We start from the raw sequence: 16,825 nt of genomic DNA on the forward strand, positions 1-16,825 counted from the left end.
GGTGGTGATGTCTGGGGCCCTTTGGATCTCAATGGAGTCTTCCTGGCTGGCATTCGCCCCTTTGTGTTGCTTTGAGACAGGGTCTCACCATATGGCCGTGGCTGTCTCTGAACTTCCGTAGGCTGGCTGGCCTCAGAGGTGGAGGCGTGAGGCGTGTGTGAAACACACATGTTGTAGGCAGAAGGGGCATCGGTGCTTTGGGGCTGGAATTGCAGGTTGTCAGCCATCTGAGTGAGGTGAGGGCTAGGAACAGAACTCAGGTCTCCTCCGAGAGCAGCAAGTGCTCTTGCCAGCAGGGCCATCTCTCCAGTCCTCCCAGGGTTACTCGGAGACACTGTGTTAACTAAGAGTTCTGGAGAAAATGTTGCTTGCCAAAGCCTGTCTCCAGGGCTTCTCTGGACACACAAAGGCTCCAAGAGGAGTTACCTGGATCTCTGGGCTTCCTACACAACAGTGGCTACTCTTAGAAACGCCTCCCACAGCCCGAGACCCAATCTGTGATGGGCTCTCTGCAGCTCCTGCCATGGGTTTCCTCTGTCTATTCTTGACTTTGAACATGATAGGCAAGTGCTGTTGCTGGGCCACATTCTTTCTTTCTTTCTTCTTTCTTTCTTTCTTTCTTTCTTTCTTTCTTTCTTTCTTTCTTTTTTCTCTTTCTTTCTTTCTTTCTTTCTTTCCTTTCTTCCTTCCTTTCTTTCCTTCCTTTCTTTCTTTCCTTCCTTTCTTTCCTTTCTTTCTTTCCTTCCTTCTTTCTTTCTCTTCCATCCTTCCTTCCTTTTCTTTACTGTTTGTGTGTGTTTTGCCAACATGTATGTCTGGATGCCATGTGCATGCAGTCCACAGAAGCCAGAGAGGGTGCTGGACTTCTTGGAGCTATAGCCCTCAGGTGGGTGATGGGAACTGAGTCCAGGTCTTCTGGAAGAGGCATCAGTGCTCTAACCCCTAAGCCATCTCTTCACTTGTCCTCATCTTTTTAGAAAAGAGTAGATCCAAAAGTGTGTTTCATTCGGCCAACAATAACAATTAGCTTTAAAGAGCTGGAGAGATGGCTCAGTGGTTAAGAGCACTGACTGCTCTTCCAGAGGTCCTGAGTTCAATTCCCAGCAACCACATGGTGGCTCACAACCGTCTGTAATGGGATCTGAAGCCCTCTTCTGGCATGGAGGTGTACATGCAGATAGAACACTCACACATAAAGTAAATAAAGTAAATAACAGTAAAACAAACAAAGAACTCCCCCAAACCCAACTAGCTTTACAAAATGTTGGTATGGTAGAAACCTAAGGGTCTCTACGGCTGAGCCACATCGCCTCACTGCACGCCCCACCCCCACAGATAGCAGGGGCTCTGGACCGGCAGTGCTGGTCATCGGCTTAGTGGACTGCTGCACAGCACAGCACTCAGCCCTGTGTCCCCACACTAAGACACCCCAGAAGCTGCCCAGTAAGGCTCCATGCCTGGGCACAGATGAGCAAGTCGGGGCTGAGGTCCAGTTGCCTGGGGATAAGATAGACTTCACAGGGTACATGGGGATGCACACAGGGCTCACTGTGGGATGGGGTTTGGACAGATCTGTGTCTGCCACTGAGTAGCTTGTGGGCTGTGAGTATTTGATGTCCCCTAGGAGTGTTCCTAAAGTGAACAACAGCTGGTCCTTGGGGCATCCCTGTCAAAAGATGACAGTGTTCAAGGTGTGTTCAAGGCCCTGGCTCCCAGCCACACTGAAACAAAAAAAGGGAAAAGGGGTAACACCAACAGCACCCCTTCTCTGCATGTCAGGAATGGAGGCTTCTGGGGAAATCCACCTTCAGCATATCTTGAGCCTGTCATTCCAACCTACACTAAATCCCATGTGCTGTGGCTCCAGTGTGCTGGGAAAGGCTGTCTACCAGTTGTGTCACAGAAGCCTCCTTCCCTCCCAGAGGCACCCGCCTGCCCACTGCATCTCTCAGTCCCACCTGTAGGTAACACAGTGTGACCAGTGAGGGGCAGTCACCCAATGCCTGTGTCCAGTGAGTCGTTACAAAGGCTCTTGAGGAATGACAACACAGACCACGGTCTGCTGTGCTGTGCGCTGTATTTAGAAGTCTACAAATCAGACCTTTGAAGAAAGAGTCACAAAATAGTCATCTGAAATCACATTTTTGGTTCATCAAATTTCAAATATATTTTACTGCGTTGAATATATTCTGGTGCTGTCTAAAACACAGCCAAATTAGTTTATCGATTTACATCTATCCTGTAACTTTTGGAACATCAAGGTCAAGATAAAAAAATATTAACAAAACCACCCAATTATAATCACCCTCTCCCCGGGTCTGAGCCTCGTTCTGATGCCACAGGGCCGTCCTTCTCAGCCTGTGCTCCTGGAACTGCTGATGTCTAAGTGCACTTGGGAGCCCTCAGCTGGCCTCGTTCACCCTCTCACAGGGCGACACCCTACTGTTCCCAGGTGGCAGTGAACTCCTTTGGCATCATGGAAGCTCATGTTTGTTAAAGGAACTGACTGGGAAACACTTAAGAGTAGAGAATGTACAAAATAATTTACAGAGTGACAGATGGCTTTACGTGTGTGTTGCCTGAAAGCTTGTTGTGTGGGGACACACACACGAAGCAGTCTGTCAGCAAGGGGCTGGGCACTTCTGGTCCTGTTTGTTTTGTTTTGCTTGTTGTTTTGCTCCTCTGCAGGGAGAAGCACGGTTGTGGCTTTATTTCCCTAGCCCATCCAGCACCAGCTGGTACTGGCAGCCCTGAGCCCACAGTCCACGGATACTCACGAGCCCCGGTGACAGTGACGGTGACTCCCAGTCTGAGGTGGGAGGAGCCAGAAGCCAGGCTTCCAGTTCTTAGAACTAAAGCCGCCCAAGGGTAAAGCAAAGGAGCGAACCTAAACCAGAGATGAAAGCAAAGCCCCACTACACAGAAACGAGATGTCTCAAAGGAAGCACGCAAACTCAGAAATGTGCAGGTGCCTTGCCCGCACATGTGTAGAGCCGGCCCGCAAAGCAGCTGGGGTTTCCGCACAGCCAGATGTGGTCTCCCGTCCATTTGAAGAGGAGTTTTACCAGGTTGGACACAGCCTGGCACCAGGATTACGAGCCGTAGCGATCCTAAAGAGAACCAGACCAACATTTACTACCAGTACTGCATCTGTCTCCTCCAGACACACGCCATGCAATCGCTGTTGATGAGGGACACCTGGCTCTTGTCAGCGGCCACAGTCTCTGCACGAAGAGCAGCTGTGTGGTGCCAGCACTGCCTCAGCCTCTTCATGGCCAGGAGGGGAAGTGGGGGTGGGAGACCAGCTTGGGATTAGATTGCAAGGCAGGGGCTGCCCCTCCTGGAGGGCCATGTTCTGAGCTGTCCAGGGAGCACTGCGAGGGGAGCATCAAGGGATCTGTCTGAAGTCCCTGCTCATCTAGCAGAGGTTCAACCTCTGCCTCTGCTTCTTCACTTATAAGTGGGGACACAAGTTGGGAGGACTCTAAATACAGAAAGGTCACACCACAAAACAGAGAAACTACCTGCCAGGGCACTGGTGCCAGCAGGACTTGAAGAAATGCCCACTGGAGGGAGGAAGAAGGGAGGAGAGAAGAGGGACAAGAACTCCTAGCCTCTGCAGTTTTAGGCTTTCTCCTCCCTCACATTCCCATCAAGGCCACAGCAGGGTTGGTCTGTAGACTAGAAGCCTCTGTGGACCCATAAGTGGCAATGTCAACTCAGTCAACTCCTCAGGGTCACATTCCATCCTAATAGAATGCTTCTAAAATGACTTCACATAACCAAGAAGATTCCAGAAGCAAGCTGTTTACACAAGCTGAGACGGCCTCCTTGTCATAAACAGGATGCCCCTTCGCCTTCTTGTATATGAGCTGAATTAAGTTTAACACAGAAAGACAAGTATTTTCTACAGATACATAAAAGGATGTGTGTGCATACAGGGTAAAGGATGTGTGTGTACACAGTGTAAAGGATGTGTGTGTACACAGTGTAAAGGATGTGTGTGTACACAGTGTAAAGGATGTGTGTGTACACCGTGTAAACAATGTGTGTGCATACAGTGTAAATGATGTGTGTGTACACAGTGTAAAGGATGTGTGTGTACACAGTGTAAAGGATGTGTGTGCATACAGTGTAAAGGATGTGTGTACACAGTGTAAAGGATGTGTGTGTACACAGTGTAAAGGATGTGTGTGCATACAGTGTAAAGGATGTGTGTGTACACAGTGTAAAGGATGTGTGTGTACACAGTGTAAGGGATGTGTGTGTACACAGTGTAAAGGATGTGTGTGTACACAGTGTAAAGGATGTGTGTGTACACAGTGTAAAGGATGTGTGTGTACACAGTGTAAAGGATGTGTGTGCACACAGTGTAAAGGATGTGTGTGTACACAGTGTAAGGGATGTGTGTGTACACAGTGTAAGGGATGTGTGTGTACACAGTGTAAAGGTTGTATGTGTCCATAGTGTAAAGGATGTGTGTGCACACAGTGTAAAGAATGTGTGTGTACACAGTGTAAAGAATGTGTGTGCACACAGTGTAAAGAATGTGTGTGCATACAGTGTAAAGGATGTGTGTGCATACAGTGTAAAGGATGTGTGTGTGCACAGTGTTCTTTTTTTTTTTTTTTTTTTTCGGGGCTGGGGACGGAACCCAGGACCTTGCGCTTCCTAGGCAAGTGCTCTACCACTGAGCCAAATCCCCAACCCCTGTGTGCATACAGTGTAAAGGATGTGTGTGCACACAGTGTAAAGGATGTGTGTGCATACAGTGTAAAGGATGTGTGTGTACACAGTGTAAAGGATGTGTGTGCACACAGTGTAAGGGATGTGTGTGTACACAGTGTAAGGGATGTGTGTGTACACAGTGTAAGGGATATGTGTGTACACAGTGTAAAGGATGTGTGTGTACACAGTGTAAAGGATGTATGTGTCCACAGTGTAAAGGATGTGTGTGTCCACAGTGTAAAGGATGTGTGTGCACACAGTGTAAAGAATGTGTGTGCACACAGTGTAAAGGATGTGTGTGCACACAGTGTAAAGGATGTGTGTGCACACAGTGTAAAGGATGTGTGTGTACACTGTGTAAAGGATGTGTGTGCACACAGTGTAAAGGATGTGTGTGTACACAGTGTAAAGGATGTGTGTGCACAGTGTGAAGGATGTGTGTGTACACTGTGTAAAGGATGTATGTGTCCACAGTGTAAAGGATGTGTGTGCACACAGTGTAAAGGATGTGTGTGCACACAGTGTAAAGAATGTGTGTGCACACAGTGTAAAGGATGTGTGTGCACACAGTGTAAAGGATGTGTGTGCACACAGTGTAAAGAATGTGTGTGTACACAGTGTAAAGGATGTGTGTGTGTACACAGTGTAAAGGATGTGTGTGTACACAGTGTAAAGGATGTGTGTGCACACAGTGTAAAGGATGTGTGTGTACACAGTGTAAAGGATGTGTGTGCACACAGTGTAAAGAATGTGTGTGTACACAGTGTAAAGGATGTGTGTGTACACAGTGTAAAGGATGTGTGTGCACACAGTGTAAAGGATGTGTGTGCACACAGTGTGAAGGATGTGTGTGTACACTGTGTGAAGGATGTGTGTGCACACAGTGTAAAGGATGTGTGTGCACAGTGTAAAGGATGTGTGTGCACACAGTGTGAAGGATGTGTGTGCACACTGTGTGAAGGATGTGTGTGCACACAGTGTGAAGGATGTGTGTGCACACAGTGTGAAGGATGTGTGTGCACACAGTGTGAAGGATGTGTGTGCACACAGTGTGAAGGATGTGTGTGCACACAGTGTGAAGGATGTGTGTGCACACAGTGTGAAGGATGTGTGTGCACACAGTGTGAAGGATGTGTGTGCACACAGTGTGAAGGATGTGTGTGCACACAGTGTGAAGGATGTGTGTGTACACAGTGTGAAGGATGTGTGTGCACACAGTGTAAAGGATGTATGTGTGCATACAGTGTAAAGGATGTGTGTGCACACAGTGTAAAGGATGTGTGTGCACACAGTGTGAAGGATGTGTGTGCACACAGTGTAAAGCAGAAGAGGAACTGTCTAGGGCAATAAGGGGGTGGGGTGGAGGGTAGCGCTGTGGGGGAGATACCCATCAGGTCCATTCTGTACACTATGAAATGTCCTTCAGTAACCAGGACCATGTACAATGAGTGTACACTAATAAATAGTCATACAGCAATAGAATTCCCTCTTCCGTTAAAAATATACGCAGCCAGGAATGGTGGTGTACACTTTGAAATCCCAGGACACAGGAGGGCAAAGAGCTCTGTGTTCTGGGTTAACCTGGTACAAAGCCAGTTCCAAGCCAGCTAGGATACATAGTGAGACCCTGTTTCAAAACAAAATGCTGGGTGTGATACCACACGCCTTTAATCACAGCACTCAGGAGGCAGAGGCAGAGGCAGAGGCAGGGGGCTCTCTACATAGTAATCAGCAGTCAGCCAAGACTACACAGAGAGACCCTGACTCGAAAAAATAAATAGAAAGAAGTAAAACAAGACATAGCAAAACGCTACAGAGGTTACCCCAGAACAGGGAGGTAGTGGGTGGTTTCCACATCTTCTCTGGAGCTGGGGGATGTCTCAGTGGTTTAGAGCATTTGCTGCTCTTACAGGAGACCTGGGTTCGATTCCCAGCACCCACATGGCAGCTCACAACCATCTGTAACTACAGTTCTGGGGACTTAATCCCTTCTGTGAGGCCAGGCATGCAGACATGTGTACACGATACAGGCAAAGCATTCTTATTTATAAAATAAGACAAATGAATCTACATTTAAAAAAAATAATTCTCCATTCTAAACTCAGATCCGGGGAAATATATGAATCCCAGTAAGAACTTAGAAAACAGGGTCTCAGCGCAGACAAGTCTTGAACTCAGGCTCTTCCTGCCTCAGCCCCGAGTGGCTGAGGTCACAGACAGTGTGACAGACGGTGTGACAGACGGTGTGACAGACAGACAGTGTGACAGTATACACCATGGCTCCAGCCTTACATGAAGCCTGGGCCATTCTGCAGCACAGCCCCACTCACAGCTGCAGCTCCAGGGCCTGGGAACCCCAGCCTTGTTTTACTCACCTGAATGGATGTCATGACCCCATTGGCAAAGACGGAAAGTTTTCCAGCAACGGAGCGCACACCTTGCTTGAACTGTGCCATGTCTGGGGCGTTGGGCAGCACGTTCGAGAGGTTGTAGTTTCCTGTACACAGAAATGCCAGCTTGCACCTCTTCTAAGGACATGTGTAGCTCAGTGACCCCACCCTGCTCTCTGCCCTCCTCCTAGGCATCTGCTGTGTCCAGAGAGAGGGACCTTACAGTAGGGCAGGGCTCAGTGGGAAGTATTGGTCCAAACACACAGTTCCTTCAGCCACCACAGCAAGGGGGACTATGTGACCTGCCTCAAAGAACCAGTGAAGAGTGAAGGAAGATTCCCATCAGTCTCTGTCCACACACACACACACACACACACACACACACACACACACACACACACACACACACACACACACACGTACACAACACAATCATACATGCTAAAAGCCCCAAGGGATAAGCGGGAAAGTGGGACAGGGCCTTTTTCTAACATGGCTGTCACAGTTTTCCCTACTCTGCCGTCTGGGGTCCTGCACACCCCATCCCTCCCACACAGAGCAGTCCACAGCTCACATGCTCCCTGGCCCTGCTGTGCTGGTGGCTTTGGTGCTCTCCATGCTCCTCACTCAGTCAACCTTCTCTAGTAGGGTCCAGCCCTGAGTACCATGCACAATATCTAATCACTACCCCACAAAGCATCTACTTCGCAGGAAGCTCATACATGGACCTTGAACCCCAGTCTGCCTGATCTGACCCCTGCCGGATGAGGCCACAGACTTGCTCCGAACACGAGCGTAGGCTCTTTGCTGAAGTGCATGCCAAGTAAGGAGTTCTTAGCAGGCGTCTCAGGGCCAGCCTGGTCTACAGAATGAGTTCCAGGATAGCAATGAGCAGTCCTCTCTGTAAGGCCATCCAGCAGCTCAGGGTAGTGGCTGCAGATGTCTCAATGGGAGTAGGGGAGGGTTTCAGACAGACAGCCACAACAGTTCCACCTACCTGGGCTCAGTAGAGGGGCAAGCTCTGCTCAAGGCAGACTACCAGCTGTAGTTAGGGGATGGTCCGGCACCCTAGGGAGTAACTCACAAAACCTGCAGTTGCTAAGGACCCAGTATCAGAGTTCAGTGGACTTTGTTTTGTGGTGGGGCAGGAAGAAATCTGATCTGGCCCCAGCTCTGTAACAATGCGAGGGGCAGAAGGGTGTGTTTGCTTCAAAGAACTCTCTTCTCCTTTTCTTGTATTTAACAATAATGTTCAGGAAATTGATTAGAAAAGCATTCAGAGACTTCAGCAACCTTGGTCTTGGGACTGACCTGTCTGGCTCCAGCACTGCCAGGGCAGGCAATCTTAGGGGAGAGCTTGAGGAGGCTAAGTGCCTTTATGCCCGGGTCACATCACAGCAGGAAGCTAGCCTGACAAAAGGCTAGGATGTGAGGGTCAGCCTGAAGTCAGGAGGCAGGTCTGCTCTAGCTACAGCTTCACTGGGCAGTGACTGACCAAGAACAGCCGCCCCTGCAGCTGAGCTCAGGAAGCCCCTGCAGCTGAGGTCAGGAAGGATGGGCTTGGGGAGCCAGGGCTCTAGTCCGGCCCTGTCAGGCACCAGACCAGCCAGCTGGCCCACCTGCCAGCCACTCTGCCAGCCTCTCTGCCAGCACACGCTGGAAGCTGGCAGTGCTACTGTATCTAAGGCCCAAACCTCCACACAGAAAGTTCTAGACAGTTGACACTACCCTATTCCTTCTCTGTTGAAGTTGTATCCAATCCACATGTCTGAGAGGCGGTGTGGCCATCAGGATGGTTAACCTACACACACAGACACACACAGACACACACAGACACACACAGACACACAGACACACACACACACACACACACACACACACACACACACACACACACACACACACACACATTCAGGCCTTCTGTTCACCAAAGCCAGTCTGGTTGTGTAGTGCACAAACCAGTAAGCAGGGAGTACTCAACCTGCAACGCTGGCTCCTGAGACCTCTTCCTCTTGGTTCTTTTCCTGAAATGACCTCAAAGGCTGCTGTCATTTCATGCTCACCCTGTGACCTGGTGGACTGTGTGGGGGTTCATGCAGGTCTCACGGGATAGGGAGTACACAGGTAAAGGCAGGAGATACCCTGTGCGGGCAGTGAAGGGCCTACTCTGAGCCTATGGCTGGACTCCAGCCCTGGGATGACCAGACGCCTTGGGGAGGGATGTGGCCGGGCAGTGGAGTTAGGCAGCTCCTCTCCACCTCCCCACTTCCAAGCTGCAGTGTGTCTTTCCTGGAGAGCTACTCACTCCTTCCCACCTGTGCGCCCTGAGGGCAGAGGGCCTGTGAGGTGACTCCTGGGATTCTCAGGTCAACCACTCACAGGCTGGAGGCAGAGGTTAGCCAGCCAGTGGCTGGCATCTCCCGAGTCACAGGAACCCCCTGCCTGCTCTATGAACAATGCTCTGGATACTTAGTGGCCAGACGACCGGAGCGCTGTGGCCTAAACATCACGACTTGGTCTCAGGGGACACCTCAGCTCTCATTGTTCACACAGGCATAAGGTGTTGGGGCACGGAATCTTGGGAAGGGAGAGGTCCTGCAGGGACGCACGTGTTGGAGCTGTGGATGCCCTGGAGCCCCATGAGTCCCTCACCTGTGGTCTGCTTCCTCTGCTCATCGAAGAGATCTGCAGAGCTAATGGAGGAGCTGGTGGAGAGCCTCTCCAGCCGTGCCCGGGTTTCAAACTAGGTAGAAAGAGACACAGAGTCAGACTCCAAGAACTGCTGGAGAGATGGGAATGAGTTTGTTCCCTTGGCTCTCCACCTCCCATCACCCCAAGCCGGGGCCTGGAGATAGGTTTTGCAATGATGGAGGTGACCGGTGGGTGGGGCGGCATCCCACATCACTGCCGATGTGATCAGTATGAAGGGCAGCCAGAGCTCACACACTGCTCCCAGCTACTCCTTAAAAACGTCCACACCACTTAGCACATCAATTTGAATGGCTTCAAGGCTTTGTGTGTGTGTGTGTGTGTGTGTGTGTGTGTGTGTGTGTAGGGGGGGTACTGAGGTTGGACCCCTGGGCTTTGAGTGTGTTAGGCAAGTGCTTTTTCAAGAGCTTGGCTTCAGTTTAGCCAGACTTTCTGAGACAGGGGACAGTTGGGCGATGCAGCATCTGCCCACAAACATATCCAGGCTTCATTTAACTGTGGTTAAACTGATTAAAAGCAATTGCTGATAAAAAAAAAAAACCTCCTAGATTTACTCAAAAGCTACCAGCTGATGTCTTCGCCCTAGAGAGGCAGGACAGCAATGAGATGGGTCCCTGACTCCTCAGTGTCTCAGGTGCCTCAGGCAGGCCTGGGCTCCAGTCCTGTGTCTGGCCAGGTCCCTTCTCTCTCAGCAGCCTGTCCTCACAAGGTCCCCACAGCTAAGCTTCCTTCCTGGTTCTCAGGGTTCCTATAGGAATTCTCCGAGCCCTTACATCTGTCTGGGATTGTATGCCAAAGTACATGTCCGAGGAAATGGCCTTGACGTTGCCAAACTTCTTCTGGGCTTCATCTGTACTGCCAACGGGCTCGTATTCTGGCTTCCGGCGAGAACTGGGCCTACAGCGAAAAAAAAAAACAAAACACCAAGCTGTGGTGAAGCGAACCCAGTTCACACTTGCACTTGTATGGAGCCTGCGTCTCAGCTGTTAGAAACTCTAGGCTGTGTGAGGGCACAAGGACATCACACAGTGTATAAACTGCATGGGCTAACAGGACATCCTAGTTATGGGCTGACCTCAGGTTACATGTGTAAAGTTCCTTGTGTGGACGATAAATGATGGCCTCCTGTCATTAACAGGTGAGCTGAGGAGGCCACCCCAACCTGAGTCTCTGCAGTCAGGTGACAGAGTTCAGAGCCAGACGGCAAAGGCAGTTACTCGATGACCAGTCCACACAGCGTCTTCCTACATGAGGTGATCAAAAAACAAACTGGCAGGGGCCTGTAGCTGAAGACAGAGCAAGGAACCTGGGGGCCACAGAATGTCCTGTGCCGTGTTGATGATGTCATTACATGACCATGTGTTAGTCAGAATTATGAGAACTGCATAGTTCAGATGTGGTGGCATGAGCTGTAATCTGAGGCAGAGGCAGGAGGATGTCAATTCTGAGGCTAGCCTGGGCAACTCAGTGAAACATTGCCTCCAAGTAAAACATAAAATTAAATTAAAAAGGGCACAGGTGGGCTGGAGAGATGGCTCAGTGGTTAAGAGCACTGACTGCTCTACCTGAGGTCCTGAGTTCAAATCCCAGCAACCACATGGTGGCTCACAACCATCTGTAATGAGATCTGATGCCCTCTTCTGGTGTGTCTGAAGACAGCTACAGTGTACTCATATACAATAAAATAAAGTCTTAAAAAATAAATTTAAAAAAAAAAAAAAAAAAAGGGCACAGGTATAGTGCAGTACTGTGTGCTTGCCAAGTATGCTTCAGGTGCTGGGTTTAATCCACCATGCCCTCTGGCCCATAGATATCAGCCGCCCCCACATACACATGTGCACACGCCCCCCTCCCCCTATTCCTAGCATCACATATACATATGCAAGTATACATATACTCATACATATGTCACCAGGTTCTCCACAGACAGAACCCCCGTTCACACATGTATATATACATATATGCCCAGAAACAGACCAGACTGCAGACCTGTCGCCTAGGAAAGGGGACTTATGGTTTGCAAATAGTCTTCAAATGAGGAAGGCGACCCATCCATGAGACAGGTCTCTGACCCATGGACTGAGAATCCCCAGGGAACTGGCCCTCACGCCTGCTTTCTAACAGCCACAGGTGCTTCTGACACAGCCACTTCCTAAAGGAGCACAGGACACCATGACACAGGTATCACCCACTGGTCCTATGACGGAGGCACCGGCTCCCCAACCTGCAGCCCCCACCTGTCTGAAGAGCCGGTGCTTTTCGTGGCAGGCTCAGGGTCTCTGCTGCTGTCTTTCTTCCAGTAGGAGTCGGCACGGTCATCCCAGCTAGAAAAGGGGCTGCTTCTTAGCTCCATGGGGTCGTCAAAGTACCTGCTGGAAAGGGAGGAGCAGTGATTACGGAGTACTTGTGGATGCTGTCCTACTGGGTCTCTAAGGGACACCAGGATGGCCAATGAACATGAGCTGACAGGAGACTTCCTTTTAAGGTCTTCCCAGCAGCTGGGTTGCAGCCAACCACGCCAAGAGCTTCAGGGAAGAGGTGCGGCCTTTCCTCTGCTGCAGTCTCAGGCTGCTGAGACTTCTATCCCCCTGGACAGTTGCGATGTCCTACAGCATAGCTGAGAAGAGGTTGGTTGGGTGGTCCTTCAAAAGCACATGGGGGAGGTGTCAGCACTAGACAGGTAGGAGTCAAGATATTGGGGTTTCTGTCAACAGTGAAACTCTAGAGCTTAGTGTCGAGAGATCAGCACCACCTCAGGGCAGGGCATTCTTCATCTACCTGAGTCAAAAAATGCATCTGGACTGGAGAGCACTGGGCTACCTTTAAATCGCAAAAGAAAATGCCACCTGCGTGGGTGCTCTGAGCAGTCCACACGTGGGGTCTTCCCTACTCCTCATTCACTCACAAGAACTCTCTGCTCTGGGACCCTGTGGGGGATACCTAGTCACTCACAGGCAACACTATGCCAGCCAGTCTGCCAGGCATCCATCTCATGCCAGGACTCAGCAGCTCTCCCCATCACTGACCTCCACCCAGCATGGGCTTTGATTTCTGGCTCCTACTTCCCCATGAGCTTTTCCTTCATGCTGGCCCTCACACTGCACCTTCCTCCCCTCTGAAGATATCCCTGCAGCTCCTGTCAAATCCCCTAACAGCACACTGTCCTGCCGTCAGTCACATCCCCACCAAAAGCCAGTTAGACTCTGTGGGGCTCAGCAAGGCAGTCCCTTCATTATTCTGAATGCACCGCTGTAATAATACATCATTTCCAGTCTGCAAATAATGGAACTCACGCAAGGATATGTCCCCCTGCTTTATAGAAATAGCACTCTTCCATAATTCACAATATGCAAGTTCTAATGGCTGATGAATAATTTGGAAGCAGTAAAAGCACTCTGTGGCATCAACATGCTGGCTTTCAGAGTGAGTTCACTTTACCTCTGGTGCCAAAGCACCTCATTCAACCCCGCTATGTCACTGTGGTCATCAAGGGAACTAGAGGGATGATTCTGTCCCTAGACAACCCACAGCTCACAGCTCACCATCCACACGGCACCAACAACTCTCTGCTCTACATGTAAACACCATTTATCCCCAGGTTTCAAACTGAAATTTGTCCCTGGTTCAGCGGCCTTTATGGCTGACCCTTCTGATTGAGCCAAGGAAGAGAGAGGTTTCTGGAGGCTGCAAGGCATGTATAAAGGTTGAGCCTGAACACAGTATCATGGTATAGGGCCCTGTCAGGAAGTCAGTCCAGTGTCTTTCAGCCTAGCTCGCCATGCACACAGCATCAAAGTTTCTCTATTCTACGTCTGAACATCATTTGCCCCCATGTTTCAGGCTAGTCCCTGGCACAGAGGCCTTTAAGCCTTTGCGACTGACCCTTCTGATTTGAGTCCAGGAGTTTCTGAGGGCTCCATGGCCCCACATGAGTTCCTCCATGGCCTGAGGCTGTGGGGCTGGGAAATGTCCCACTCAGCAGGAGACCTTACCCAGAACCCTTTCTCTCACCTGCCCTGCTCTCTGAGCACAGAACTGGCTCTCCATGAAAGTGACTCTGCCTGTCTACAGCACCCTCCCCAGGATTACTAAGAGTAGGCAAGTCTCCAACAGGTGGGAGAGCCAAGGTTCCTCGGCCCCCAGTCCAGCCCTCATTGAAACCAAGTGTGAGAGGGTCCGATGTGTGGTTTCCTGGTCCAACCTCAAGCTTGAACTTCTCCTGCATGAGATGCATTTCATTTGTTTCCAATGGCACAGTATGGACAGAGCCATGTATGCTGCTGAAGCACATGCAGGTTAGACCGGAGCAGGCAGCCTTGGACGAGGCCAACCAGGAGCTAGAGGGTAGCCAGTTCCCTTTCTTCAATACTGAGACTCGAGTAGCTTGGAGCTGAGCTTAAAACACACACACACACACACACACACACACACACACACACACACACACACACACACACACACACGGAGAGAGCTGTCCACAGAGTGCCTTTCCTAGAAGCCTCGATAGGAAAGCCAACAATTTCACAGTTGATTATCGATAACATAACCTACAACTGTTCTTCCTTCAAAACCCATGGCTGCTGGCCCCGTGACACCAGGATGGGTGTGTGACTGTGGCAGCACCATTGCCGACAGATGTGTCCCATCCTCACCAACTCTGGATGTGAAAAGGTCCCGGGCATGGTTGATGCATGGCCACCTGGCCAGTCACGGAGCCACACGTCTGGATGAGTTCACAGGCTCTAGGAGAAGCCGGACAGCGGAAGAGCCACGTACTCTGTAGCTCTCCCTATGGATCCTGCAAGGCAGGCACTGCCGGGATCCTTCATAGACGAGGAAGCTGCAGCATGGGGTGCTTTAATAGCCTGGTCATTGCTATGTGGTTCTCATATGGCACAGCCAGCATTCAACCTGGGCTCCGGCTTTCTGTGCCCACATGTTATGTCATAACTATCCCAATTTCCTGTAAAATCAGCTTCTGGGTGACCTGACAATACAACTCTATTTAACATGACACTTGCCTTCAACCACAGTTAGCCTATGCCCCCATAGGTTTTGCCAGACAATAGACACAAAGGGGCAGGACCAGGCTGTCCTAGTACCATGTTCCCTTCAGAGAACAGTCATGGCTCTCATGAATAGATTCATATACAAATGCCACTCATACTGGACTTGCTGGTAGCTCCCAGAAGTCAGTGTTCTACCACAGAAGCTGCTGAAGGTCTGGGTGTGCTCCAGCCCCAGAGACAGGCCTCTCCACTTCTCACCCAGCTCTAATTTTAGAGCTCAGTTTTTAGCTGTATCTACAAACATTTTCCTAGTTGTAAATCCAACTCCTTACACTGTTTCCCTAGCCTTCGCTCCTACACATGGACACTTGTCAGCCAGAGCTTTCAGAGGGCGCCAGGCACTGGGCTGTGCTGATTCCTAAGGCAGGTCCCTAACACACCCATACCTGCTGCTCTGCTCAGACCACTTGGAGCTGGAGCTGAAGTACGAGTCCTCTGGGTCCTCCTGGTACTTCCTCCTTGGCTTTGCCAGTGTGGGTGACTCCTGCTCGATGGTCTGCATGTCTGAGGTCACTGAGTGGGAGATGCCACTTGAAAGGACAGAATAAAACAGGAACTATTACATCACTGGCTTCCTAAAGGCTGTGCCTTACCCACCAAAAGGCTACTTTAGGTATACTCTGAACAAACACAGGCGATCAGGAGGCTGGGTGAGCTTTTGAAACTGGAAGCCATTGTGAGGGCTGAACTGCCAGGAAGACAGCCACATACAAAGGGTGTGCTCACGGCACCCATCCCAGTGCACACTTTACAGACACTCAGACCTAGTTCCTTCTCGTCACAAACCATATGTGCCATTTGTCATGACACACACATGCACATGCACGTGCACACACACACACACACACACACACACACACACACACACACCCTGTCTCACATAGCCTACATGAGCTACACACCCTGTCTCAGGCTGGCCTTAAAGCTCCTGATCCTCCTGCCTCTACGTCCTGAGAGCTTAGATTTGAGGCACACGGCACTAAGCTTCAACCCACCCTTCCCTATTGGTTGGTTGGTTTTTTGTTTGTTTGTTTTTTTTTTTTTTTTTTTCTTTTTTTTTTTTCGGAGCTGGGGACCGAACCCAGGGCCTTGTGCTTGCTAGGCAAGCGCTCCACCACTGAGCTAAATCCCCAACCCCTGGTTGGTTGTTTTGAGGCAAACAAGGAGCCTTGGAGCACAGAATGGCCTTGAGTGGACCCCCATTCCTGTTTCCAGCTCAGGGCTTTGTGCACACCTCACCTATGCAGCTCCAGCCCTTGCTATACTGTACTAAATACCACAGTAAAGCCAAGAGCAAGGAAGCAGAGAACACTGAGGAAATGAGCCCCGGGCCGACCCTTCATCATGAGCAGACAGCCCTGGGCTACCCGGGCCCAGCAGACCCTACCCTCTGCAGCTTCCGAAGCCCATGCCCAGCCGCTCAGCTTCCGCCTTCTTCTGGCCACTCAGGTTCAGTCTTTCATCTTGCTTCTTGTGAATTTCCAGATCCTTGTAGGCCAATCGCAACGATGAAACACTGCTGGGAAACGCACATTCTCCTTAGTTCAGCTTTAAGAACCGTGGCCTTGCATTAAAATCACAGGCAGTCCAGAGACTGTAACTCCCACATCAGTTTCACACCAGGGCCTTGACTCTCAAACACGAGCTCAGGTCTTTTTGGCTGTTCTTCTGCTTGTCTGGTCCCGTGGTGCATGGCTCAGTCTCCTCCCCACAGGGTCCTCCCTCTGCCTGACATCGGATCGCATTTCCCTGGGACACACCAGTGCAGCAGGTTAGTCCTACTCATCCATGTTCCTTACGATGAAATTATGGGAGCTACCACCTCTAACTCCAGCTCCAGGTGATCTGACGCCCTCTTCTGACCGTGGAAGGCACCTGCATGAATGTGCAGACTCCCACATATAGACAGCATACATTCCATTAATACTT

At 50.4% G+C, this 16,825-nt stretch overlaps 1 protein-coding gene across 4 annotated transcripts in view; it reads right to left on the reverse strand.

Annotated features, from left to right (window-relative positions):
• Window positions 1–2,060: 2,060 nt before the first annotated feature.
• Arfgap3 (ADP ribosylation factor GTPase activating protein 3) overlaps window positions 2,061–16,825 on the reverse strand; it is a 49,810-nt gene continuing 35,045 nt past the window's right edge. For 2 of the 4 annotated variants that reach the window (XM_032918699.1, XM_032918690.1), the window contains exons 10-16: window positions 16,284–16,412; window positions 15,283–15,426; window positions 12,065–12,196; window positions 10,601–10,724; window positions 9,771–9,861; window positions 7,104–7,225; window positions 2,061–3,110 (exon numbers count right to left, since the gene is read on the reverse strand). In XM_032918699.1, the coding sequence (XP_032774590.1) occupies window positions 3,093–3,110; window positions 7,104–7,225; window positions 9,771–9,861; window positions 10,601–10,724; window positions 12,065–12,196; window positions 15,283–15,426; window positions 16,284–16,412 (760 nt within the window). In that variant the 3' untranslated portion in view covers window positions 2,061–3,092. Of the gene's footprint in view, window positions 3,111–7,103; window positions 7,226–9,770; window positions 9,862–10,600; window positions 10,725–12,064; window positions 12,200–15,282; window positions 15,427–16,283; window positions 16,413–16,825 lie in introns of all 4 variants that reach the window. The other 2 variants (XM_032918681.1, XM_032918671.1) reach the window with 1 other exon arrangement.

Source organism: Rattus rattus, chromosome 1 (genome assembly GCF_011064425.1).
Source record: "Rattus rattus isolate New Zealand chromosome 1, Rrattus_CSIRO_v1, whole genome shotgun sequence".
NCBI classification, from domain to species: Eukaryota; Metazoa; Chordata; class Mammalia; order Rodentia; family Muridae; genus Rattus; species Rattus rattus.